This window comes from Epinephelus moara, chromosome 16, assembly GCF_006386435.1.
Source record: "Epinephelus moara isolate mb chromosome 16, YSFRI_EMoa_1.0, whole genome shotgun sequence".
Classification (NCBI taxonomy): domain Eukaryota; kingdom Metazoa; phylum Chordata; class Actinopteri; order Perciformes; family Serranidae; genus Epinephelus; species Epinephelus moara.
This window is the reverse complement of record NC_065521.1, coordinates 2,820,519-2,846,784: the sequence shown is the minus strand read 5'-3', so window position 1 is coordinate 2,846,784 and position 26,266 is coordinate 2,820,519. Positions and strand designations below refer to the sequence as shown.

Here is a 26,266-nt window from a genome sequence, read left to right as displayed (position 1 = left end):
TGACTTCTGGGGTTCTCCAAGGTTTTGATCTAGGTCCTTTATAATGTATTCCTGCTTACTTCACATTCAGCAGACACAGAGCAACGTGATCTTCACATTCACAGTGTTAATTGTGACATGGTGTTCCTCAGGGTTCTGTTCTCGGTCCTTTGTAATGTATTCACCGGTTTTAGAATCACTACACTGGATCCCTGTGTGTTTTAGGATTGATTTTAAGGTCCTTTTAATTGTTTTTAAATGTCTTAACGGTCTTGCCCCTTCTTATCTTTCTAACCTGCTTTTATCTTATGCAACCCTCGTGGACCCTGAGGTCCTCCGGCACCGGCCTAATTTTTACTAATGTAGTATTACTTTTAGTCTATTAGATAACTTAGATACTATTTATTATTGTTTAGATACTATATTCTTAATATTTTATGTTATTTATTAGAGTTCTTAACTCCAGTGTTTCCTCAGTGGGAGCCGTCTGCACCGGGGGGGTGGTCGCTGGCTCTGGCTGCTGTGGCGCTGGCTTGGGGTCCGCTCTACCCTGGTGGGGTAGCGGGTTCAGACCATCGCCTTTTGGCAGTTACGCTGGGCTCTTCCCCTGCGTGGGCCGGGATGCAGGTTCCTGTTGGCGGCCAGATTGCCGGGGGCGCTGGTTGCCTCCCGATGTGGACGGCTCCATGTGATGGTGTTTCTTCTCTGGTTCTACCGTGCTCGGCCTTATTTTTTCTTCTTATTTTTCTTCTTATTTTAAATGTATTCTATTACAGTGTTAATAATGACATTTGGGGTTCTCCAGGGTTTTGTTCTTGGTCCTTCATAATTAGGGGCCTGGCAGGCAGTCCTGCACGGTCCTGTGCAGGACTGCCTGACTGCCTGCCTGCCCACTGTCTTGTTTTCCTGCTCGTTTTTTCGTCTTCTTCTTCTTCTTCTTCTGCTTCTACATGCATACACATTCAGCAAACAGAGAGCAACATGATCTTCACATTTACAGTGTTAATTGTGACATGGGGTTCTTCAGGATTCTAGTCTCGGTCCTTCATAATACTTCTTTTACAGTCTTTGGAATGCCTTGGGGGGTTCCTCTGGGTTCTGTTCTAGTTCCTTTATAAGATCAAGTTATTATTTTTTTACAGTGGTAATGATGACTTTAGGAGTTCCTCAGGGCTCTGTTCTCAGTCCTTTACTATGTTTTCTTGAACGTTGTTTATAATGACTTGGGGGGTCTCCTGGGTTCTGTTCTTGATCCTTTATAATTTAAAATGTATTACATTACTGTGTTTATAATGACTAATGGGGTTCCTCTTTGTTCTGTTTTTGGTCCTTTACAGGTTATACTTTAGTCTTAATACTGACATATGGTGTTCCTCGAGGTTCTGTTCTAGGTCCTCTAGATTTTATATACCGCTGCATATTTCACGTCCACTCTGGTTCTGGTCTAGATTATTGTAGCTTGAGTTTCTAACTGTGGGGCGTGTCTCACCTGGGGGACAGGTTAGGACAAGGTGGAGGTGACGGGGAGGCGGAGTCAGCCACTCCCCCATCACCCTCTCCTCTCTGGGGTTGAGGAGCTCCGGGTCCTCCTGCCTGCTGGGCCTCCTGAGCCTGGCGTTCCAGACGGCTCTGACGCCGGATCGTCTGGTCCTTTTCCCGAACCATCCGCCTCAACGTGTGCACCTGAGAGTTGGTGCTTGCGTACACCTCCTGCACAGGTAACAGGTGAGGAATTAAAGGGACGGTACAATATTTCATTTTCTTTTTCTGGTTCACTGATCAAGTTTAGAAACAGAAACGTAGAACGCCTTTCACATTAGCATCGTCATACACCACAGTTTCTGTATCTATAGTGACCAAATGTTCCTGTGGTTTCCATGACAACAGCACTCACCCGGATGTGGTCCAGCTCCTTGTTGGTTTGCATCAGCTGTTTCTCCAGTTCGACAATCTTCAGCATTGCTTCATTCTCCACGTCTAGGAGACGCTCTGACATCTGAGGACACAAACAGGGACAGGTCAGTACGATACGTTTCTCTCTCTCTGTCTGTCTTTCTTCGCTTCGTTCGGAGTGTCCAGCACACACCCGTCTGAAAACAGGAAGAGACAGGTTAGTCCTGCACCTGTCCATCTTACCGTGCCCAGGCTCTCCTCCAGCTCCTCCACTCGTTCCAGGGCCGCAGTTTTGGTCTCAGCATCCTCCAGCAGCGTCCCGACGTCAAACACGTTGTCCAAATAAGCCTGGATCTGAACCTGCAGCCTGTCGCTTTCCGTGTGCTTCAGCCTCTGAAGTGAGACACATACAGAGACAGGCGTGTTGTTAATCAACAGCCCTCTTGTGATTGGCCGAGAGACGATCATGTGACCATGTTACCTCCAGGTGTTCGTCCAGGTTGAGCTTGGTGAAGTCATACTGCAGATGGACTCTGAAGTTCATGTCCTCCACCGAGTGAACCACGATGTTAATGAACTGCATGCAGGCCACCTGACAACCGTTACCATGGCGACAACAACACAAACACATTTTCCGTTAGCAACCGTTTTTTAACTGGATGATGTAACCGTAATTAAACTGGAATCCCAGGTGAGTTCATGTAAGAACCCTGAAGGTGTTGGTGTGGAGGTGTGGGGTTCCTCAGGGTTCAGTTCTCGGTCCTCTATAATTTAGATCATTTGACTTTAAAGATAAAATAAACCCTTCGTACCAAAAAGTCGATGTTGTCGTCCTCGTTCTTAAAATGTTCCATCAGCTTCTCGAAACGCATCGACTCTGAACACACCTGCAACAAATCAATCAATCAATCAGTCAATCAACGAGCCGGTGAACCAACCAATCAACTGACACTTTGTCTCATTTGTTCCGTTGTCCTATCAGAGTCAAGAGTTTGTGACTGTGATTGACAGGTGACCTGTCCAGGTAAACCCCGCCCCTCACACTGTGTCAGCTGGGATTAGTGTGTGTGTGTGTGTGTGTGTGTGTGTGTGTGTGTGTGAGCGTGTTGTTTACAGTTTTGAAGTTGTCGAAGGCTGACAGGATAATCTCATGTCCTCCTCTGACCAAACACACTGCCGCCAATAACTCCAACACCAGAGCCTTTGTTCTGACGAAGACAGGGAAACGGGTCAGCCGATGGGTAGAGAGACGGGTCATCAGACAGGCAGAGGGACGGGTCATCAGACAGGCAGAGAGACGGGTCATCAGACAGGTAGAGAGACGGGTCATCAGACAGGCAGGTAGAGAAACAGTTAATGAAGTTTAAATCTTTAATTGCAACTTTAAACAAAAAGCTCATTAATTGTATTTTAACTTCATTCAGAAAATGTGTCTTTGTTTTCAACACAAACAACAGGCTGTAGTTTGATCTATGCTGTGTAGTTTTTAGTCGTAGTTTGCAATTTTTCAGTTAAAGCTTGTAGTTTTCTTAGTCGTCATTTGGGTTTTCCACTTGTAGCTTGTAGTTTTCCAGTAGTAGTTTCTGTTGTTGGTATATTTTCTGTTGTAGTTTGTAGTTAGTCCTCTGTATGTATTTGAATTACTGACCTGGGGTTCCTGTTGTTGAGGCTGAGGGCGATTTCGTTGACAGCGTGAGGATGTGACATCACCATGTTGAATCCGTACTGAGGAAGAGGAGGACACAGATGAAGCTTGGTCACCACATTCAAACTGTTCTGTGTCTTCAGATGAAGAGTTACAGTGTTACCTGGTAGTTCATGATGGCTCTCAGACACATGACACAAACGTGAACGTCGTCTTTCTTACAGACGAGTCGCGAGTTCTTCAGAGTGCGACGACTAGGCAGAGTGTTGGAGCGAGTCACCATTGCCGAGCTGCAAACACACAAACGTCATCAGAGAGGACGTCTTCACCTGCTGAGTTCACCTGCACTGTTCTTACGTTTGTTACCTGATGGAGTGTCGGGCTGCTCGGGGTACGGACGAGGACGGGGAGGGGAGGCTGCAGTCGCCATGGAGATCCTCTATGGACCGACTCCAGGGAGAATCTATGGACGAGACCTCACCTCCTGCCTCCGACTGCTCGCCATCAAACCTGAACACAAATAACGACCTGTCACTAACTACAGTAATTCAGTTTCTCTTCGTCACAAACAGCAGTCTGCAGTTTTTAATATTAGCAATATTCATACTGCAATATAAACACTTTTTTTACTCTGGCAACAGTATGATGTCACTGTGTGACATATTTCTTTATGGTCATCTGCTTACGCCAACGCTGCTACATGTAGCTACATGCTAACGTCAGGGATGCATATTGTAGCTTTCTTCCACGTTTGGGATCATATTCCTGCTGGAACATGTCCAGTTGTCTTTAGAAACTTTTGTTGGGGATTGTTTAACAGTAGAAAGTGTCGCCCTTCTTTGTGCAGAGACGCTGAGATATGAAAACCAGACGGAGGAGTTCCAGCACAGAAAATATGAGGGAAATAAAGTTTTGTTTTTTTTTAACATTAAAGTCTTTTGCAGAAACTTTAACTACATGTACCTTATTATATTTAATGACTTTAATATGTGTTTGTTCAGACTTACGTGACGGCGTACTGAGCGAAGGACAAATACTCGACCAGAACATCCAGACCTCGATTCTCCTCATTCAGGAACTCTCTGACCCACCTACAGACACACAGGCCGACGTTCATCAACCAGAAGCTATTCAATGTATAAACAGAACATGCTACTGTACATTATATATATATTTATATATGAACATTTTACTGATTTGTTCAAGACTTTGTGACCTCGCACATTCATTAACAAATGAGTGAATTAGTACAATATGATCCAGGAGACAGAGTTGCAGAGAGACAGGTGGTCAGACAGACAGATATTCAGATGGACAGGTACCCGATGTGGTTTGTACGAAGAGAAATCTCGAGTTCTCTGAGCATTTGAGTTGACTCCTGAACTCTTCTTCTGAACTTCTGTGGACAGACGTACAGACTGGTTAATAAACTTAAATGACAATAATTATCTAGTAACAATAATAATGTTAAACTTTAAACAGGCAGAAAAAAAAAGAACAGAACAACATGTCATTTTGACACCATCACTGTTGTACACCAGCTACAGACTCCATTTCCCACCTCACCTTGCGTGTGACGGCCGGGTCAAGGAAGCCCCTCAGTTTCTGGATGTAGGTGTGTGGAGGGTTCTTCACCTGGAACCTCTCCTGCATCGAACACACACAAACAATGTGACTGGATGACATCACATACGAAACCACGCCTACCAACAACACCTGTGTCTGCCTCTCCAGGAAAAAATATGCCAATCAGGTTCGTTCAGGATCAACAGTCTTTAGGCGATATTAGAATATATATTATTAATTTATGATTTAGTGAAAAGTGATGAGAATTCACCCTGGACAGGTCGGCAGACTATCACCAATTAACCTGCATGTCTTTGGACTGTGGGAGGATACCGGAGCACTTGGAGGAAACCCATGCTGACACAGGGAGAACATGCAAACTCCCTACATAAGGGCCCCCCTACCCCAGGGTGTGAAACCCCCACCTCAGGTTTGAGGTTGTTTTCAGTTGTCATTTGTAGTTGTTTAGTTGAAAATTGTATTTTTCCAATTGTCGGTTGTAGTTTTCAAGTTGCAGTTGTTAGTATATCAGTTGTAGTTTCAAACCCTTGTGATGTGAGGTGACAATGCCAGTTTCATAAAAAAAAACAACAACAACAAACAGACAAACAAAAAACACCTGTACATTGGCGACAACCTGACCCGATTCACACTGCAGTTCTGGTGGTAGATACAGTGTAGTTCTGTAGTAGTAATATTGTAGTTCTAGTAGTAGTAGTATTGTAGTTCTAGTAGTAGTAATATTGTAGTTCTAGTAGTAGTCGTATTGTAGTTCTAGTAGTAATATTGTAGTTCTAGTAGTAATAATGTAGTTCTGTAGTAGTAATATTGTAGTTCTAGTAGTAATATTGTAGTTCTAATAGTAGTAATGTAGTTCTGTAGTAGTAATATTGTAGTTCTAGTAGTAGTATTGTAGTTCTAGTAGTAATAGTATTGTAGTTCTAGTAGTAGTATTGAAGTTTTAGTAGTAGTATTGTAGTTCTCGTAGTAGTAATATTGTAGTTCTAGTAGTAGTAGTATTGTAGTTCTAGTAATAGTATTGTAGTTCTAGTAGTAGTAATATTGTAGTTCTAGTGGTAGTAGTAGTATTGTAGTTCTAGTAGTAGTATTGTAGTTCTAGTAGTAATAGTATTGTAGTTCTAGTAGTAGTATTGAAGTTTTAGTAGTAGTATTGTAGTTCTCGTAGTAGTAATATTGTAGTTCTAGTAGTAGTAGTATTGTAGTTCTAGTAATAGTATTGTAGTTCTAGTAGTAGTAATATTGTAGTTCTAGTGGTAGTAGTAGTATTGTAGTTCTAGTAGTAGTATTGTAGTTCTAGTAGTAGTATTGAAGTTCTAGTAGTAGTATTGTAGTTCTCGTAGTAGTAGTATTGTAGTTCTAGTAGTAGTAGTATTGTAGTTCTAGTAGTAGTAGTAGTAGTAGTAGTAGTATTGTAGTTATTGTAGTAGTATTGTAGTTCTAGTAGTAGTAGTAGTAGTATTGTAGTTCTAGTACAAACACCAGTATACTGGTGACAATCTGACCTGATCCAAGCTGTAGTTCTGGTGGTAGATATAGTGTAGTTCTAGGCAGCGGCGGACTTAACATTAGGCAAAACTAGGCGGTTGTCTGGGGCCCCAAGTTTCTGCATTTATGGTTAATAAAGTTTTATTTGTGAATATTATTTATGTTTTTCATTAAAATCCTTACGCTAAAATGCCAGCAGGATGCTTATTGTACCATATGTGTCTCGGGGCCCCCCTTCAGTCCCCACTACATTGGACTAGTCCATCTTACTGCACATGTACCGAAAGGATTCAGGAAGACAGCAGCAAAACAAACGGCTTGGCGTGGAGAAGTGGAGAGGAGAAAAGAAGAAGACAATGACGAAGGTGAGAGAAATGAAAAGAAGTTACCCCAGCGGAGCTGAGAAAAGGAGAAAGAAGGAGGAGAGTAGAAAATCTGTCACAAAATTGACAACGACGACGTCAACATCCGTTCACGAGGGTCTGACGTGTGGAGATCGAGATGAACAACCAGTGAGTAACGTTATCAAAACTGTCCAAAGGGTTACACAACATTACACAGTGTGTAAGTAAATTATTAACAACTACTCACTCTGCATTAAAATGATTCCTGTCAGTGTTATAGCTTTGTATTAATATCGCTTTAATGTGTGTTATAATTTACTGCTGTAGACGTTTAAGGTTGAGCTAATTCTTAAATGAATTTATATACGGTTTAAGCAGTTGTCATATATTTAGCAAAACAGCCTGTTTTCAGCTTTGTCATGATGCATTTCCCTGCTGGTCCAAAGGGTTTTTTAAGAGTTTTGGCTTAAGTCACCCCACAAAGGAAGACTCTTTCAGTTTATCACAAATATTAGCATTAAATCATCATCACTTGGGGGTGCATGGTTTTCACTGGGCAGGAAGGGTTTGAAAATAAATGTAACCTGCAAAGTAAAGAATGCATAAAGCTGTCAGACAAATGTAGTGGAGTAGAAAGTGCAGTGTTTGAGATACAGTGGAGTGGACATATGCATGAAATCCTCAAATTTCTACTTTAGTACAGTACTTGAGTAAATGTACTTAGTTACATTACACCACTGGGTACAAGCCTTATACTGTGTTTTGTGTGTGTTTGTTTTCAGAAGGAGACAGGGACGGGCTGTGACAGCATCCAGCCAGGCTTTGAGGATGATGTTGAGTAAAAGGACAGAAGAAGAAAGAAAAGGGGAGAGGAAGACAATGAGAAAAAGGGACAGGAAGAGAGAGGGACAAAAGGTAAAAAATAATATATGTGTATTCTGTTAAAATGTATGTATCTGTATAATTGACCTGTTGTTGTTATTTTGTGTGTTATCTTCTCATTTCAGCACCACAACAATAAAAGGATCAAGAAAAGGATGTGGAGGGCCCCATGCCTGTCTTCGCCTTGGGCCCCAAAATGACTTAATCCGCCCCTGGTTCTAGGAGTAGTAGTGCAGTTCTTGTAGCAGTATTGTGGTTCTAGTAGTAGATGGTCTGCAGCTCTAGTGGTAGTATACTGTAATTATAGTAGTAGTGTTGTAGTTTTACTAGTAGTGGTAGTAGTACCGTAGCTCTACTAGTAGAACTATTGTAGTATTCTAGTGGTAGTATTGTAGTTCCAGTACAAACAAAAACACCAGTATAGTGGTGACAACCTGACTCAAGCTGTTGTTCTGGTGGTTGATATAGTGTAGTATTAGGAATAGTAGTATCGTGCTTATCGTAGCAGTATTGTGGTTCTAGACGTAGATCTAATTTAGTTCTCGCAGTAGTGCTGTAGTTGTTGTTTGTTGCTTAAACCTAACCATGTGCGTGTGTTGCCTGAGCCTAACCTGTATGCATCCGTCAGCCGAAATTGCCTGTGAAAATGGAGGTGTTTTTCGAAAAGACACAATGCCTTCAAAAGGTGTAAGTCGACACGGCGTCCAAGAACATCAACAACATTCACACCCAGGATCCCTAGCACATCATATGTAGACGTTAAAAGTACACAGACCATGCGCCAGTATGTGACGAGTGCAGAGTGAGAATGTGTTGCTTGGTACCTGGTAGCCCTGGCATAACCCATGTGAGGCCCACTTGAGTAAACCCACCCATGTGGGCAATTGGCATGTGGCCAATATGGAACCCATGGACAATCTCATATGGGGCCCACTACCCACAGGGGCCCCACAAACAAATGCTGGCTGAACAACATTGATTATCTTGTAACAATGCAATGTTCAGCTGGGAAACTTTGGGTCCTGGCACACTCCACCCGCTCAAACACCATCACAGACCAAATATTCCTCCTCATGGCAACAGCACTCCTCGATGACAGCTGCCCCCCAGCAGAGCAATGCACCATGCCACATCACAAAAACTATTCAGGAATGGCACAAAGAACATAACAAAGATCTCAAGATGTCAACCTGGCCTCTGAATTCTCCAGATCCTAATCTGATCGAGCATCAGTGGCACGTACCAGTATGCCGCCTGGTAGCCCACAGGACTAAAAGGATCCTCTGCCAACGCCTTGGTACCAGACACCACAGGACACCCCAGAGACCCTGTGTCCGTGCCTCAACAGCTTTGACCCAAGAAGGCTCCACTGAGGATCAGGGGTACCTCTGGGGTACCGACATGTTCTATGAATGCTTGATCAGATTGGGATCTGGGAATTCAGAGGCCAGGTTGATGCCCTGAGGTCTATGTCAGATTCCTTGGGCCATTCTTGAACAGTTTTTATGATATGGCACAATACACTGTCTTGCTAGGGGGCCACTGCCTTCCAGGAGTGCCTCTGTCATGAAGTGGGGTACTTGGTTTATAACAGTGTTTGGGTGGGTAGTGCATGAAATGGCCTCCATGTTTGTGGATGGAACATGGACCAAATTAAAAACTCTAAGGAAGTTTTTCCATTTTAGGTAGTTCTTATAAACCAGTGTTTGTTTAAGTTCTCATTCTTCTAATAAGTTTGGTTTTAATCCGTTATTTGGCTTGAAATTGGTCAGACCTGAGTATGGGCGGGAACTCGATACCGCAGAGATCACTACTGTGCAGACTCTGGCTCCTAATTACGTCATCAGCGCAAGATGGCAGCAGTTGTATCTGGGATATTAGCGGAGACGCGTCGTCCATCTTCATTTACTGTCACTGGTACGAATTCTCATTTGTAAAACCAGGAATGCAGCATAACCCAAACCACCTGGTGGTCCCTGGGGGTCTGGGGCCCTGGGGTATCCCGCCTTGACTTTGTAGAAGTAACATTAAAGTAGCACTGAAGTATAAATTAAATATAACTGCAGTACATCTACAAACACTCAGCAGCCACTTTGTACCAGGTTGGACCTGCTTTTTAAATCTTGGTGCCACAGATTCAACAAGGTGCTGGAAACATTCCTCAGAGATGTTGGTCCATATTGACATGATGACATCACACAGTTGATCCATGATGAGAATCTCCCGTTCCAGCACATCCCAAAGGTGCTCTATTGGACTGAGATCTGGTGACTGTGGAGGCCATTGGAGTACAGTGAACTCATTGTCATGTTTGAGATGATGTGAGCTTTGTGACATGGTGCGTTATCCTGCTGGAAGTAGCCATCAGAAGATGGTAGGGTCAGAATTTGGCATAAACGACATGGAAGCATGGATCCATCCTGCCTTGTGTCAACGGTTCAGGCTGGTGGTGGTGGTGTAATGGTGTGGGGGAGATTTTCTTAGTACCAACTGAGCATGGCCCTAGAGATGGCTGTGCTGAAAATCCCAGTAAATACTCAGACCAGCCCGTCTGGCACCAACAACCATGCCACGTTCAAAGTCACTTCAATCACCTTTCTTCATCATTCTGATGCTCCGTTTGAACTTCAGCAGCTCGTCTTCACCATGTCTACATGACTAAATGTTAATGAGCTGCTGACACCTGATTGGCTGATTGCGTTGACGAGCAGTTGAAGAGGTGTACGTAATAAAGTTGCCGGTGAGTGCATACAGCAGGGTGTCTAATAGGTCTATGACCTCTGTGAGGCTGCTTCCTCAGTTAGGAACTGATTCAAACTTTAAACTTTATTAGCACCACCCACCTGGTCACAGATCAGCTCCCACTTCTTGTCGTTGTCGTAGGAACGCAGCAGACGCACCTTGTCCGGAGGCAGGTTCATTGAATTCTGAAAGACACAGAAGTTAAATTTAAAACCATTTAATGAATGATTAGAGTTTATAAAGTTTATCTTTCACCCTGAATATCAATTGTTACTGACGGCCATCACACTGCCTCCACCCTAAAACCCTGATGTCTGCAAAACACCATAATGTTATAATTATAATGTCATAAGAGCGGGTCGTCCAATCGGAAGATCTTAAATCGGATCGGTTCGATCCCGGGCTCCTCCGATCTGCAAGTCAAGGCATCCTTGAGCAAGATACTGAATCCCCACTTGCTCCTGATGGCTGTTCCATCGGTGTGTGTGTGTGTGTTAAAAACTGAGTGGCTTGTATGGTCGCCTCGGCCACCAGTGTGTGAATGTGTGAATGTGACCAAAGTGGCCAAATGACTAGAAAGGGGCCACACAAGTGCATTTGCAACCATAAAAATAAATAAAATAATAAATGCAAGAAGAAAATTATACATTTTTAAATAAAATAATAGAAAAAGTAATTAAAATAATACAATTATGACAAAATAAAAAATAATTAAACATTAATAAAAAAATAAATAAATAAATAACAAATATCAAAAATAATAAAAAATATCAAGAAATAATAAACATCAGCTCAGAGATCGATACATTGATTCACAACAGCTCATATCAGACATCAGACAGGAAGTGGAATTTAAAGCCTGGGGTTGCATGAACATGTGTGACACACACTGTGTATCATGTATGTACCCAATGTGTGTGTGTGTGTGTGTGTGTGTGTGTGTGTGTGTGGATTACCAGTGCGATGGAGAACCTCTCCTCCAGCTCGGCCGGGTCGGGCATCGGGAGTCGGACTGGAGCGGCTCTGGACCGGATCACCGCCAGCTGGCTCTCCATGCTCTCCGCGTTCCCCATAACACACACCGGACCACGAACACACACACACACACCGAACACACCCACCTGCAACAACACACACTCAGCACACACACAGCAGCAGCAGCAGCAGCAGCAGCGGGAACATGTGGTCGGCCATCACACAGGGAACAGAGACGGGCGGTGGAGGCGGCGAAGGCCTGTCTCTGTCTCTGTCTCCTGTCTGTCGCCCTGTGTCTGTCTGTCTCCCGTCAGACGGTGAGGACCGAGTCCCTCCACCTCCGGCCTGTCTGTCTGTCTCTGTCTCCGTGTCTCTTTGTCTACCGTCCTCTCCGCCGCCGCTGATGAGGAGGAGGAGGAGGAGCAGGAGGATGGTGCTGATGCTGATCCAGATGAAGCTCGGCCGCCGTGTGTGTGTGTCTGTGTGTGTGTGTGTGTGTGTGAGTATGTGAGTGTGTGTGTGTGAGTGTTGATATGAAATGCGTGCTGTGTGTGAGCGCGTGTCGCAGATGAGCCGGTTAATCCTCCCCCTCTCCTCCCCCACATGAAGAAAGAGACAGACTCGGCCTCCCCCTCTTTGTCCCTCTGCCTCCTCAGACAATGAGCCTGCTGCTGCCACAGGCCCCGCCCACCACACACACACACACACACACACACACACACACACACACACACACACACGAAAAAATTAATGAATAAAAATATAAATATACATAGTTATTATGGTGATCCTCCAAAGTAACGCGTTACTCTGAAGTACTCCAGCACTCTGTTATACTCAGTAGTTAAAATACTTCAGTACTCTGTGATACTCAGTAGCTAAAGTACTTCAGTACTCTGTGATACTCAGTAGTTAAAGTACTTCAGTACTCCGTGATACTCAGTAGTTAAAGTACTTCAGTACTCTGTGATACTCAGTAGTTAAAGTACTTCAGTACTCTGTGATACTCAGTAGCTAAAGTACTTCAGTACTCCGTGATACTCAGTAGTTAAAGTACTCCAGTACTCTGTGATACTCAGTAGCTAAAGTACCTGAATACTCTGTGATACTCAGTAGTTAAAGTACTTCAGTACTCTGTTTTACTTAGTAGTTAAAGTTCTTCAGTACTCTGTGATACTCAGTAGTTAAAGTACCTCAGTACTCTGTTATACTCAGTAAAGTACTCCAGTACTCTGTTATTCTCAGTAGCTAAAGTACTCCAGTACTCTGTGATACTCAGTAGTGAAAGTACTTCAGTATTCTGTTATACTCAGTAGTTAAAGTACCTCAGTACTCTGTGATACTCAGTAGCTAAAGTACTCCAGTACTCTGTTATTCTCAGTAGCTAAAGTACTCCAGTACTCTGTGATACTCAGTAGCTAAAGTACTCCAGTACTGTGTGATACTCAGTACTTAAAGTACTTCAGTACTCTCTTATACTCAGTAGCTAAAGTATTTCAGTACTCTGTTATACTCAGTAGCTAAAGTACTCCAATACTCTGTTATACTCAGTAGCCAAAGTATTTCAATACTCTGTTATACTCAGTAGCTAAAGTACTTCAGTACTGTGTGATACTCAGTAGTTAAAATACTTCAGTACTCTGTGATACTCAGTACTTAAAGTACTTTAGTACTCTGTTATACTCAGTAGTTAAAGTACTCCAGTACTGTGTGATACTCAGTAGTTAAAATACTTCAGTACTCTGTGATACTCAGTAGTTAAAGTACTCCAGTACTCTGTGATACTCAGTAGCTAAAGTACTCCAGTATTCTGTGATACTCAGTAGTTAAAGTACTTCAGTACTCTCTTATACTCAGTAGCTAAAGTACTTCAGTACTGTGTGATACTCAGTAGCTAAAGTACTCCAGTACTCTGTTATACTCAGTAGCTAAAGTATTTCAGTACTCTGTTATACTCAGTAGCTAAAGTACTTCACCAGGTGGCAACAGTATTTACGTTGTTCTAAAATACATTAAACAGTGAAAAGAAATTCATCTAAAGGAGCCATGAGGGCCGAACCACCCCTGAAGGACAGAGTTCCAGAACTTTTACAGGGGCCAAACAAATCCCTGCCTCGGAGTAGGTACTCTGAACAGCCCCGAGAAACTCCTGGCTGGGGCTTGGGGTTTACTTGGTGCTGATTGGATATACTCAAGTCAACAGAAAGCGAGACGTCTTCTCCTCTCGTTCATAGCTTCCACCGCCATGTAAATGAAGAGACACGCCAGAAACCCAGCAACCACCTCAGCTCCTTCCATGTTGATAATCGTCTTTCTGCTTTGTACTTCTGCTTCTTCTTTGTTGTTCTTCTTTGTTTCTTTGCCGCGTCGCCCCGGTCAAAATGGTCACGCAACGATTACGTCACATCCAGAGTCCGTTAACTTTACAGGAACCTTCGTCCTACTCCGCCCTCTCAGTGGAGACACGGCGGTTGAGAGGGCCGAGCGAGAGGACGTTCCTGTAAAGTTCCTGCCCCTCAAATAGTACCAGGAACTTCTTCAGTGGAACAGAACTCTGGCTCATATTAGCCAGACTTGGACATTTAAGCCTGGATTTGCTTTTAGCCTGCTTGATGGAATACCCCCCCTGAGCAGACACACCACGGACAATAACAAACACTGAAAGCAGCAACTCACACCAACTACAAACTACTCAGTCTAGCATGCTGGGAAATGTGGGCCGCTGTGAGACGACAGCCTCGAGTGATGTCACCTGAGGTAGCGTCGGTCACAGGCTACGAGTTTGAAAAGTAAAACAGTGTGGAGAGGTGGAGGTGGAGAGACGCGACAGTCATCTCTGCTGCAGGATACATGTCAGAGGGAGAGGTGCACTGTGGGTAATGTAGGCATCAGGGTTTGATACAGAAGAGGACTGTGTATGATATCTCTGCTCCTGCTGCAACCATAACTCAGTGTGTAAAATAATTATAACAACAACAATAATAATGATGATGATAAAAATGAGTGGAACGGTCCTTTAATGGTCCTCACTGCAGTTTTAAAGGCGCTCAGCACCGCGGACAGCGTCTCTGCAGGAGCCCCGCCCACCCTGCTTCAGTCCATCAGTCTGCGTCACAGAGACAGAGAGACAGGTGGAGACGGAGGGGGGGCACACAGAGCCACCACACCGGGACAGAGAGACAGATAGGTGGAGGGGTGATGAGGCTGCCGGCTCGTGTCTCTTCTGTCTCCATGATGGAGTTTTATCTGTAATCTTTCATTTACGCTTGGAGCGGACAGACGGACAGAAGGACAGACAGAGGGACAGACAGACAGCTTCTCCTCCGCTGCTGCTGCTGCAGAGAGCCTCGCGCCGCTCGGTCTGCTTGTCGTCATGGGAACGGTGCTGTCTCTGTCTCCGGGCTCGCGGAAAGCCGCGGCTCGAGGGCCGGAGAAGCTCGCGGAGCTCGCGGTGCAGAAGCCGCCGGAGCCCCGCGAGGAGGAGGAGGAGGAGGAGGAGGAAGAGAAGGACGGGAAGGAGAAGAAGAAGAAGACGAAGAAGACGAAGACGCGGCATCCGGTGCTGCTGCACGCGCTGAGCTGGAAGAAGCGCCTCGTGGCCGCGCGGGCCAAGAGGAAGGGCGGGAAGAAGGTGAAACCCGCGGTGTCCGAGCCCGGGCACGTGCAGCGGGGGCAGCGGGAGCAGGCGGCCACCGACAGCCGCCACAGAGCACTCAAGGCTGGACACAGACACGGACCCATCCCGGTGCCCGTCCCCACCGTCCCGGATCATACCCAGAACCCAAACGTGGGGAGGCCGGACCTGATCATCTCACCGCGGAGGGTGGTGGTGCAGGTGGGTGTGAGCGCGCGCGTGCGTGCGCGTGTGTTCAAACCGTACACTACAAATATTTAAAATGTAAAAAAAAAAAAGAAATGTAGCAATAAAAAAGAATAGACAAAACAAATAAATAAATGACATCATCAGTGACATCAGAGCTGCAATGTCATTCAGTTGAAAAAAAAGTGATCAAGGTACAAAGATTAGAAGAAAAAAAAGATCAGAGAAAACTTAATAATTTCATGCTTTATTTACCCAGCTGGCATCTAATGTTTATTCACTGCTGAATCAATGTCAAACACCATGGTTGCATTACTGTTGAATTATGTTTTGATTTTGAAAGATGAATCGATGTTGATTTTACAATGTTTTTTCATAAACTTTAGATGTGGTTTCAAAACTGTTTCAACGCTACAATACATTTTTTTGAAATTTCAATGCTGATTTATGAGAATTTTGTTAACCTTTTGACAGCCATCAGAATTAAACATTGTTTCAGTGTTGAAACAACAACTGACATCATTTAAACCACATTTCAATGTTGAAGGTCAGCCGTGGGCCAGCTGGGCAGCGTGGTTAGATGCTGTTGTGTGGTTGAATTAAGGTTGTGACGTCGCGTGACCAAAATTTTACATTAGCATGACATTTCATTTAACGTAAAACACTGACGACACATGACACTGATATTTTGTTGGTTTTAAGTTGTGTTGTTAAGTGACGTCTTTGTAACGTCTCATGCCAAAATCATCTTGACGTAGAATAATGACATTTAGTTGTAAATGATAGAGAAAAAAATATCAATAAAATATATACATTTTTGATATTGATGATATTTTAAATGTCTGTTGACGTTAGAATTTCATGTTGTGTGGAAGTTAACATTACGCCATTTGTGTTCTCCATAATGTTGTCATTCTACTTCAAGACATTTGAAGACGTTGATATTTGTTTGATTTTAGGTTTTGAGGTCAGGTGACCAAAATTTAATGTCAAGACAACTTCTGATAATGACGTAAAATACTGACGACAGACGACGTTGACATTTTGTTGGTTTTAAGTAGTGTTTTTTAATGATCAAAATCCAGTGTCTTCCAGTCCTGTCACACCAACATCACCTTGACAAAGAATAACGACAATTAGTCAGTAGTTATGGGGGAAAAAAAATCAACATCTGCAAAACGTCATAATGTTAATGTCCACACTAACTGATGTTCTAACATTATTATCCAACAAGAATATCACGAAAAAAACAACACAAATAAACAAAACAATGACAATATATTTAGTTCTAACGCCAACGTAGAATACTGCCGTAAAATACTGATGACAAATTACGTTGACATTTTGTTGGTTTTATGTTGTTGCTAAGTGACCGAAATCCAGCATGTTCCAGTTGTCTCATGCCAAAATCACCCTGACGTAGAACAACGACATTTAGTCGTAAATTATGGAGAACAAAACCCAACATCTGACAAATGTCATTTTCATGAAATTCTAACGTCATTGGACATTTAAAATATTATCGACCTCATTTTCATTCCAACCAAAATGTATCATCGTTCGATGACAGTGTCCAACGTCTTTCATACCTCATGTTGATGTCCGGCACCAGCTGGGTAAATTTCACATTCTTTAAATACTTAAACAGTTTTGATTCAAAATCACTTGCACGTCATCGACAAATTAAACATGTTAACACAAAAAATCTGTCACTTTAAAGTTTTTTAAAGGTTTGTACAATTTAAATTGAAGGTTTTACTTATTTAATAGACTAATAACATCCTCGTCTCCTGTCCTCTGCAGGCGTCCACAGGCGAGCTCCTTCGCTGCCTGTCTGACTTCCTGTGTCATCGTTGTGTCAAACTGAAGGAGCTCTCGTCCAATCAGATCGTCCTGTGGTTCAGAAACGTTGACCGAGCACTGCTGGTACAAGGCTGGCAGGTCAGTGTCCAGGTGTCTCTGCGTCCTGATGAACCTGTGTCCTTGTGTCTCTTTGTCCCTGTGTCTCTGTGTCCTCGTGTCTCTGTGCCTCTCTTTTGGTAAAAAGAGTACTCTGCTCTGTGTAATACTCAATGTCCAGTCTCTGTCCAGTCTCTGTCTCTGCAGTAGTAGTACTCTTGTCTCTGTAATTCCCGTTGTCCTGTCCCCCTGCAGGACCAGTGCTTCATCAGTCCTGCCAGTCTGGTTTTCGTGTACCTGCTGTGCAGGGAGGCGGTGGACGAGGACACGTCCTCAGAGCAGGAGCTCCACGCCACCTTCCTCATCTGTCTCTACCTGGGCTACTCGTACCTCGGCAACGAGATCTCGTACCCGCTCAAGCCCTTCCTGGTGGAGTCCAGCCGCGATGCATTCTGGGAGCGGGTGCTGGAGCTGATTGAGCGTCTGAGCACCGACATGCTGCGGATCAATGCCGACCCGCACTTCTTCACCGAGGTGTTCCAGGACCTAAAGAACCAGGGCGGAGCCAGGGAGAGGGCGAGGGAGGAGAAGGAGAAGGAAGGGGAAAAAAAGGAGGAGGAGGAGGAGAAGGAGAACAATGGAGGGAACAGGATTGAAGACCTAGATCGTTAGGACAGGAGACGAAAGAAGACAGAGACAGAGAGACGGAGAGGAGACCCCAGTGTTTGTTCATGAGACTCGCCCAGCAGCCGTCAACCCTCTAAAGGTCTGAATGTAACAGCGGCTACAGCTTTAACGCCGTTACCGTGGAGATTGACGAGCAGTCAGGCGTCTGACCCACAGTGGGATGGACGGTGAACTCCGACTGGACACTAGCTCACTTTAACTGCATGCTGTCAACACACACCAACAGTATCTTCTGATTGTTCCATCGTGGATGTAGACCACATAAGTAACCATCTCCAGCCTTATTTCCTTCAGTCGCATCGCCAAAGACAGCGAAGACTGATTTATTGATTTATTGATCTATTGATTAACTGATCTATTGATTTATTGACGACATCATCAACAGAAACAGAAAACATCCAGAAACTCACATCATCAGAAAATCAGACAAAGCAAAAGCTGAACGTTGTTGAGCGGAGAATTGGTGAGAGCTTCCGCGGCTCCAATGGAGTCCGAAGACATGCGGCGATCTGATTGGTCGAAGGCTCGGGGAGCTTAATGACCTTTGACCTGGAGCCCCACAGAACCTGTTGGTTCCACTGTGGTTTATAAACTACAATATTCAAGATACAAAACAAACATGAGGTTTTCGTTGCGTTTGATCACGGGAAATAATCGATTCTTGTACGATTTGGCAATCGATTCCCAAGGTAATGGAAAACCTGGAAAAGGTCATGGAATTTCACAATCACATTTTGCAGGCCTGGAAAAATCAGGGAATAAGTAAAAATTATGATTGTTAGCATTGACGCTTTAATTGTGATGCAATTTAAGTCTGTACATAACATTTTATTATTTAAAATATTAATAAAATGTCAGATTTTTTTTTTAAATGCCCGACAAATATTAATAAAATGTCCGAAAAAGTATTTCTAAAATGTCCGACAGATATTAGTAAACTGTGGAAAAAATAAATAAAATGTCCAACAAATACTGATAATATGTGCGGAATAAATATTAATAATATGTCCGAAAAAATTATTAATGAAACGCCTGAAAAAAATTTCCAACAAATATTAATAAAATGTCAGAAAAAAAAGAAAAGAAATAAAATGTCCGACAAATTTTAATAAGATGTAAGATATGTTTTTTAAATGTTAGAAAAATACTTTATACTTTTCATCAATCAAAATTATACTCCAAATTTCAAGTCATCCGACATGAAATGGGTTCTGTGGGTACCCACGAGTCTCCCCTTTACAAATATGTCCACTTTATGTTAGTCCCACACAGTTTTTAGGCACAGAATATCAGGGGCGTAACGATCCATTGATCTGGTTCGACATCATTTCAGTGATGCAAAGTGAAAAACATCGATCCATATCATCATCTTTAGGATACTTTTTATTTTGAAATTCTGTCTAACTGTAAAACAGCAGCATTATTGACTTGAATAACTCAGCAGTGTGGAAATATTTTGGATTTCAGAGGAAATACAGGTGTGTATTTCCAAAGCGCTGTCAGTCACAAAGGGGTTCGGCCTTTTAGACAATTCCTCCAATCATCATGCAGACACCGAGCATCCTCTCCCGCCTACCGCTCCATCAGGTCCCAGGGAAGCTGAGCCTCCCTGGAAGTGACGATTTTGTTGCATTTATCCAATGACATCTCGCTTTGCTGCATGAAAAAAACCTGCTCAGCGCTGTCTCATAGGAATGCTTGGAGGCTCCGCGTCCACCGTGCTGACACCAGAATGTATGACAGGGAGGTCGCGTTTGAAAACTGGTGATAAACAGCTGACGTTTGAACATGTAAATTCAATCGTGCATATTTGACCATTTCTTCTATGAAATTTTAGGGGAAGTTCAGCCTCCCTTGTTGTCTCAGAGCAATCGCCCCTGGACTCCATGTAGTACCGTATCGTGATAAAACTGGTGATTTACACCTGTACAAACGATGCACTTTTTCCATTCAATGTTCATTGCAGACATATGACCAAAAAACTGTACACACACTTCTGAGCTACATCTCAAATTAATCTTCATGGTCTGGTTGCTCCATCCAGGCTTAAGCCTTCTTCTCGCTAAGACCAGGTGTAAATATTACGCCTAGTCAGGAACAGACGATAAGTCAGAATCTCAACTGTTTCTATAAATCAGCAGCTAGATTGACAAGAGCTACAAATGTTCAACAGCAAGCAACATTAGCTTTTCTGTTATAGGCTGCTTTTTGTCTAGCTGACGTACAAACATAAACTGTCCTCACCTCAGCTTGTTGACCTTGTGACCAAATAAATGTTTACCTCGAAAAGGTGCGCTGCTAACGTCTGTTATCAAGCTGGATAGTGAGATAATTAGCTGGTCAGCAGCAGCACATTCAGGGTCCTTTCAGACCTAGAGTTGTGGACCAGAGGTTGGTTCAGACCCAGGTCGGAACACCTTCTCACCACAAACCAACCGCACCAGAGTTCCTTTGGAACCGGACTGAGACCACCTCTTCAAGAAGGTCTCGGTCCGGTTGTTTTGCTGTGTTCACACCTGCACAAACGAACCGCACTGAGGGGGCAAACCAGCTGGAGTTTGACTGAACTAGACAGGGCTCAATGCTTTCAACACACTGCTGGTCCATGAGGTGTAACCTGCAGTCAAAGTTACTGGGCCTTCAGATGAAGACGCCGCTAAAACCGGGCATGGTTAACACTAGGCATAAGTCTGGTTGTTGCAACTGAATTCTTAGGACCTTAACAAAGTCCTCGCTAAGTTGGTCTTTAACCCTTTCCCCACCAGAGTGTTATTTTCAAGTTTCCAGTCAGCGCCAGTATTTTTGATCTTATTCAAGAATATTTGTAGGCCCACAGAATTTTTTCTTATATGAAGATGTAAACAGTATATACATGAAACTAAAGAGACCTTTAGACCTTTCTCATTCCGTTTATTTTTTATTCAGCACTTGAATTTGTGCATTTTCATAAAAAAGAAACAACATTTCGGACAAAAAGCTGAAAGATAGCATTTTTGTGAAAGACTCATTTTCAAGTATTCCTGACATCAGTTTGAATTGTATAAATCAGGTCAACAGTCTGTGGGTTAATTGTGTGCTGCTGTTTTGTCTCGACCACTTTGTTGTAGCAGAGCACTGATGTGAAAGATACAAACCTAAAATTCAAAAATATAATTTCCAATCACACAATTTCATCACCTCGTAAAATCAGTCATGAAATTTTGTGAAACTGTCACAGTAATGTGACATAACAGCAAATATATTTGCTGTAGTTGTCAATGTAATGTAGCACCCAGTAGATTTCTTGATTTTCATACTGCGTTCCATCTTTACCTTCTTCGTTCCTTATTAGAGCTTGATGCTGAGCAAGTTTAACAAAAAAATAATTTTTCTTATCATAGGTCATGGAAAAGTTTTGATATTTTGTACATGAAAATGTGCGGGAACCCTGGTTGATTGTCTAAATGCTTGTTAATGAGGTGACGCTGACGGAACTATTGGAGCAGAACTCAACTTTGAGCACAGTGCAGCACCTGAACAGTGTACAGCGTGGACACGCTGGAGTTAACTTGTTGTTCAGCTTCACAAAAGGCAATATTTGCAACATATTTTAATTGAATGTCTAAATATTCACATTGGCAATGCGAACGTGAAGTATCTTGTGAATGCGTAACGTTATTAGAGAAGAGTAGCGATCAGCAGTAACGTTAACAAACAAGACTAGCTGACCAACACAAGCTGCTGCATTAGGCCCTGATCACACACAAAGCGTTTCAGCAGGAGGAGACATTAAAACAAAGCAGCCGAGCTCTCCGCTTCCCCATTATTTTGTTGCTCTCATACAGCCAGGAGATGGTAAGGCGCTTTCAAACTAATGAATGCAGTTAACTTTCTAAAATAAAAAGGTTGCCGGCAGTTTATTATTCAATAATATGTTGTGATTTCATCGTATTTCAGGTCAAATATTACTTTTTTTTTGTGCATTCTGCAAAGACTCCAGGTGACGGTCAACCAGCACGTACATTCTGCACCTGCGTGAGAGGAAAAAACTCTCCACACCAACAAACGGCGGTAGTCTGGATTTCTCATTCTTTCAAAAAGAGAAACGGGAAGGCCGCCTTGATGCTAGTTAGCCAGTTAGCACATTAGCAACACAATCCAGTGTAGAAAGAACAGAGCTGTGTGCCAATTAACAGTAGCAAAAACCATCAGAAAACCCTTCTGTTAAAGAGGAACAATAATCTTACCTCATGGAACAAGTTTGTTTTGGCCTCACTCCCTCTGGACTTTAGCTCTTTGATTACTTTCCTCACTTCTGTTTCTTCTGCGAGCTCTGCATTCGCATACGCCGAGTCAACATGCTGAATCAACCAAAAAAAAAAAAGCCGATGGGGGCCGACAAGGGGCAACTGTACAGGACACACCACTCTGACTAGGGCAGCAGACGCTCACCAACAGCCCAACGTTGGCTGGCTGGTGATCTGTGGGTGCAGATGGATGGTGTGCGGACCTCAGTAACATGTCTATCCTTCCTGCGCTGCACTACGGCTGGTATGCGGCGGTGCAACAGCAGCCAAACGACACCCTGCCTCTGGAGTCGGTGTGCCATACTTATTCTTCTCTCATTTGTGGTCTGATTAAACCGACAATACAGTCTGGTTGCTAGGGTAACAGATTACGACAGACCATTAACCACACCTCCGTTCTCTGTTTCAGAAAGAACGTGAACCGTTAAATAGAAGTACCGCGGACTGGTGACGGGCTTTAACCTTAAACTACAGTTCAAGGTCGTTAAATTCCTGTCAAGTAATTATCGTCACAAAAACTATCAGAGGCCATCTTGAACACCTGCAGGCCAGAATCACCTTTGACCCTCGTTGCATTGTGGGAAGTACAGTTCAGCAGCTGCACCTTAGAGACAGACTCATATGGTTTTCTCAAAGTCAGCAATGCGTCCTTGGTAAAACAGGTCCTACAAAGGCTAGACAAGACTCCTTCCTAGCACTGAAGTGAGTGCCCAGGTGTGCATCACTGCAGAGGTCCTGCTGGGAAATCATGTGGAAAGAATTGTGGGTACTTCGTACCCGCTGAGTATACACACATGCACTGTTGTAAATTCCATGAAGAAAGGACTCGTGGTAGAATTCGAAGGATCTTTGACACTGGAACAGTCTGTCAGCAGGATTTATCCCTAGAACACTAATGTTACAATTAGTAACAGCATCACTAACGTCGGGTATATTTTACCCGATATAATGTACTTCTCATCCAAATATATTAAAGTTCAACAATACCTGGCAAATTGAAGTACTCGTCTTATATTTCCTCCTATACAATGTATCATAAAATGAAAAAAAGGTATCATGGGGGGACCCTATAAAAAGGCTCTAAAATTAGTGAAAAATTAGGGATAACTTAGCTTTCGTATCAAATAAGAAATATAGCTAATGATTGCCAACATAAAGGAAACTTAGCTGTGTTTTACTCACTTGTTGGCATGATAATTAATACAAAAAACACTAACTTCAGCTAAAATCCACCCGAAAAATATTTTACCCTCAAACACTAAAATCACCGAACACCTGCCTGTTGAAAAAACAGGTATGGGAGCAGGGAAACACAATTACCTTCAGTGATGTCTTTGGGCAGGATGAAGCCACCCAAGGACCCACGCAAGACAGACAAAAGCAACACAATGAAAATCACATGATCACAATCGCACGCGTGAAAATCACCCAACGTTAGTGTTCTAGGGTTAATGACGTAGCCTCCTTGAAGAATCCATCCTTGACTTTGAGAAGCATCAGTAGATTGACAACACATTCAGAGCAGGCAACAGGTCATGTGACCTGGTGATCAGCTGATGTGAGTTGGATGTTTTCTGTGTCCTTTGTTCTTGTCTGAAGGCTGAATGTAAAACCAGTCAGGTTAACTGAAGTGTGCCAATTGTTTTTATATAGAAATGAAATCGCCGATATAAACAACACGAGTCGAGTGTCTGTTGCCTCTTATGTCCTCTTATTTCCTCACCACCATCTTGGATTTTTGGAGCCAGCAGTGACCATATTTGGAGGAGAGTGTGGAGCTGACCCACTGTCAGTGTGCGGGAGTTTATTCGTCTGCCTGGATTTTGTTATACCTCCCTGCCAGCAATAGGAACGACTTGAGGCATTATGTTTAGAGGTGTCTGTAAGTATGTAAGTACATACGTACGTACTTACATTCTTCCTTTCGTTTTGTAAATGCGATATCTCAAGAATGCCTTGAGGTCCAGGTATCATTGGCTACTTCGCAAGTCATTTGTAATTTAAAAACAAAACAAACCAAATTCCACCAAAAAACAACAAAACAAAGCCATTTCTCCTTTTTTGTTACAAGATCAAAAAAGAGAAAAACTAGTCTAAAGCAGTCCTTTGTTGGTTTATGCCAATTGCTTTTCCCCTTTTTCGTATAGAGATGGAAAACAGAAGTCCCATGGGGTTTTCGTTTTTGTCATTTTAAACGAAAAACAAAGTCTATTTGTCTTTTTGTTGCCAGACGAAAAATAAAAAAAAATAAAAAATAAATTGCCCATTTTGGTTTTTGCTGATTCCTTTTTGACATTGCCCTTTTGACTATACTATAAATGACTCAAAAAAGCTTATATTTTGACATTTTGGAACTTCACTTCCACTCCCTGTGTGTGTGTTTAGAAATAGTAAAAAGGAATCAGCGGCAATTGGAGTTTATTTTCTGCAATAATCCAATATCCAATGGAAAAATCCTGTTGGCTTTTTGATGAGAGAACCAGGGCGACGCTAACTTTCCAGTTGGCCTTGGCAGAAAAGGTCATCCCAGGAGCGCTCTGTAGTGCATCGTTCGGTGGGTGAAATCTTCTATAATAAATATGTCTTTAACAGCAACTTTATGGTGTTTTTACCTTCTCAGATATTCGTAAAATAATATCAGACTACTACAAATATACATTTTTAGAGATGATTGTCTTGGCTGTAACGTTAGCTAAGTACTGCTTCCTATCAGAAGTTACAGACCCTTTTACTGTTAGTTAACAGTAATATGTTTTTTGGTGGGACCTAGCTGGAGGCAACACAACTCTCCACAGATGTTAGCTAGCTCTAGCAAGTCTGCTGGCTTGTTTTAGACAATGGAGGAAGATGATGTGAGTGGTGCATTCAATAATACTCATTCTGAGTGACGGAGCGACACAAACTGGACCGTTTGTTCTTAGTTCTTACCAGAACATCAACCATCAAGGCTCCCAGGGTACCTTTAACAGTCAGTACGTTTACATGCACAGTTTAATTCCACTTTTAATCGGAATGAAAGGCCATTCAGATTAAAAGTGGTCATGTAAACGGTCATTCCGATTGAAAATTAAATCCGATTAAAGGGGGTGGTTTATTCCGTTTGTCATTCCGAATGAAAGAATTTTGTGTGCATGTATACACTCATTCCTCTTTAAGTTCATTCCAGTCTTTCTGCGAATGCTCGTTTCCTTGCCCTTCTGGCGCCATGACGTATATAGCACGCATAGCAACGGGCTGAGATAGAGCAGTCAGACTCGTTGCACTCACCGGTTTCCATTCGCCACAGCACGGTCTTCTATCTCCTTTCGTCGACCTTCTGCCTCCCTTCTCCTCCTCAACAGACGAAGCATTAGCAGAACAAGGTTGTTGTTGTACTGCTGCTTCAAGAATATAAGCAAAACACGCCCGAAAAAGGCACTAAGAACGGCGTCGTCAAGCATCTTGTTATCCGGAGCGAGGACTAGTGTTTTCTTCTGGTAAACGTAAACATGTAACATCCGCCCCACCCCCTATCGAATCAGAAACCTTCCCTGCCCCAAACCTTGCGCAGACCTGAATAAAGGCGATTAAACTGAACTCTGTGTAAACCCTCATTCAGAATGAATATTTCCCATGTAAACTACCTGGAAAGACTTTGATTCTGAATGATTTCATTCAGATTTATTTCATTCCGAATGAGAAGCCATCATGTAACTGTAGCCACTGTATGTGGACGTGGAAGTCCATGATCAAACGTCAATATGTGATGAGGTTGGAGTGCAAATGTGTTGTTTTGGGCATGTACCCTCACAGTGCTCAGATGAGGCTGGGGTTTTCTAAAAAGGTAGTGACCAATGCAAATAGCCAAACGACAGTGGATCTCGAGTTGGGATTTACTTTGATAATGGGTTCTCGCTACATGATATCAGCCTGATTATAGCCCGATGCAGTGTTGAACGGTGTCGGGTTGGTTCATGAATGACAAGTGTCGTACGCGATAAGCCATCATTTTATCTTGTGTAGTGTGTCATAGTAGATGACAGCCTATGCCACGTCTGAGACA

General features: G+C 43.0%; 2 protein-coding genes across 2 annotated transcripts; one reads left to right on the top strand and one right to left on the bottom strand.

Annotated features, from left to right (window-relative positions):
- Positions 1-718: 718 nt before the first annotated feature.
- Positions 719-12,224, bottom strand: fmnl2b (formin-like 2b). Its single transcript, XM_050066316.1, has 14 exons — positions 11,514-12,224; positions 10,659-10,742; positions 5,084-5,164; positions 4,840-4,916; positions 4,525-4,608; positions 3,884-4,027; positions 3,681-3,807; positions 3,521-3,597; positions 2,987-3,080; positions 2,685-2,759; positions 2,354-2,464; positions 2,116-2,265; positions 1,874-1,975; positions 719-1,689 (listed from the first exon to the last, which is right to left on the bottom strand). The coding sequence occupies exons 1-14, from the start codon at positions 11,628-11,630 to the stop codon at positions 1,465-1,467; spliced, it is 1,548 nt and encodes a 515-aa protein (XP_049922273.1). The 5' UTR covers positions 11,631-12,224; the 3' UTR covers positions 719-1,464.
- A 1,756-nt stretch (positions 12,225-13,980) lies between these two features.
- Positions 13,981-24,368, top strand: LOC126403575 (cyclin-dependent kinase 5 activator 2-like). The gene is made up of 3 exons (XM_050066323.1): positions 13,981-15,367; positions 17,156-17,293; positions 17,507-24,368. The coding sequence occupies exons 1-3, from the start codon at positions 14,906-14,908 to the stop codon at positions 17,921-17,923; spliced, it is 1,017 nt and encodes a 338-aa protein (XP_049922280.1). The 5' UTR covers positions 13,981-14,905; the 3' UTR covers positions 17,924-24,368.
- Positions 24,369-26,266: the final 1,898 nt, after the last annotated feature.

Excerpts from the sequence above, each read along its gene's own strand:
- fmnl2b (XM_050066316.1), bottom strand. The coding sequence starts at position 11,630 with ATGGGGAACGCGGAGAGCATGGAGAGCCAGCTGGCGGTGATCCGGTCC. Across the intron at positions 2,266-2,353 it reads ACCTGGACGAACACCTGGAG|AGGCTGAAGCACACGGAAAG; the intron begins GTAACATGGTCA and ends GTCTCACTTCAG. Across the intron at positions 1,690-1,873 it reads AGGAGCTGGACCACATCCGG|GAGGTGTACGCAAGCACCAA; the intron begins GTGAGTGCTGTT and ends TTACCTGTGCAG.
- LOC126403575 (XM_050066323.1), top strand. The coding sequence starts at position 14,906 with ATGGGAACGGTGCTGTCTCTGTCTCCGGGCTCGCGGAAAGCCGCGGCT. Across the intron at positions 15,368-17,155 it reads CGCGGAGGGTGGTGGTGCAG|GCGTCCACAGGCGAGCTCCT; the intron begins GTGGGTGTGAGC and ends TGTCCTCTGCAG. Across the intron at positions 17,294-17,506 it reads TGCTGGTACAAGGCTGGCAG|GACCAGTGCTTCATCAGTCC; the intron begins GTCAGTGTCCAG and ends GTCCCCCTGCAG.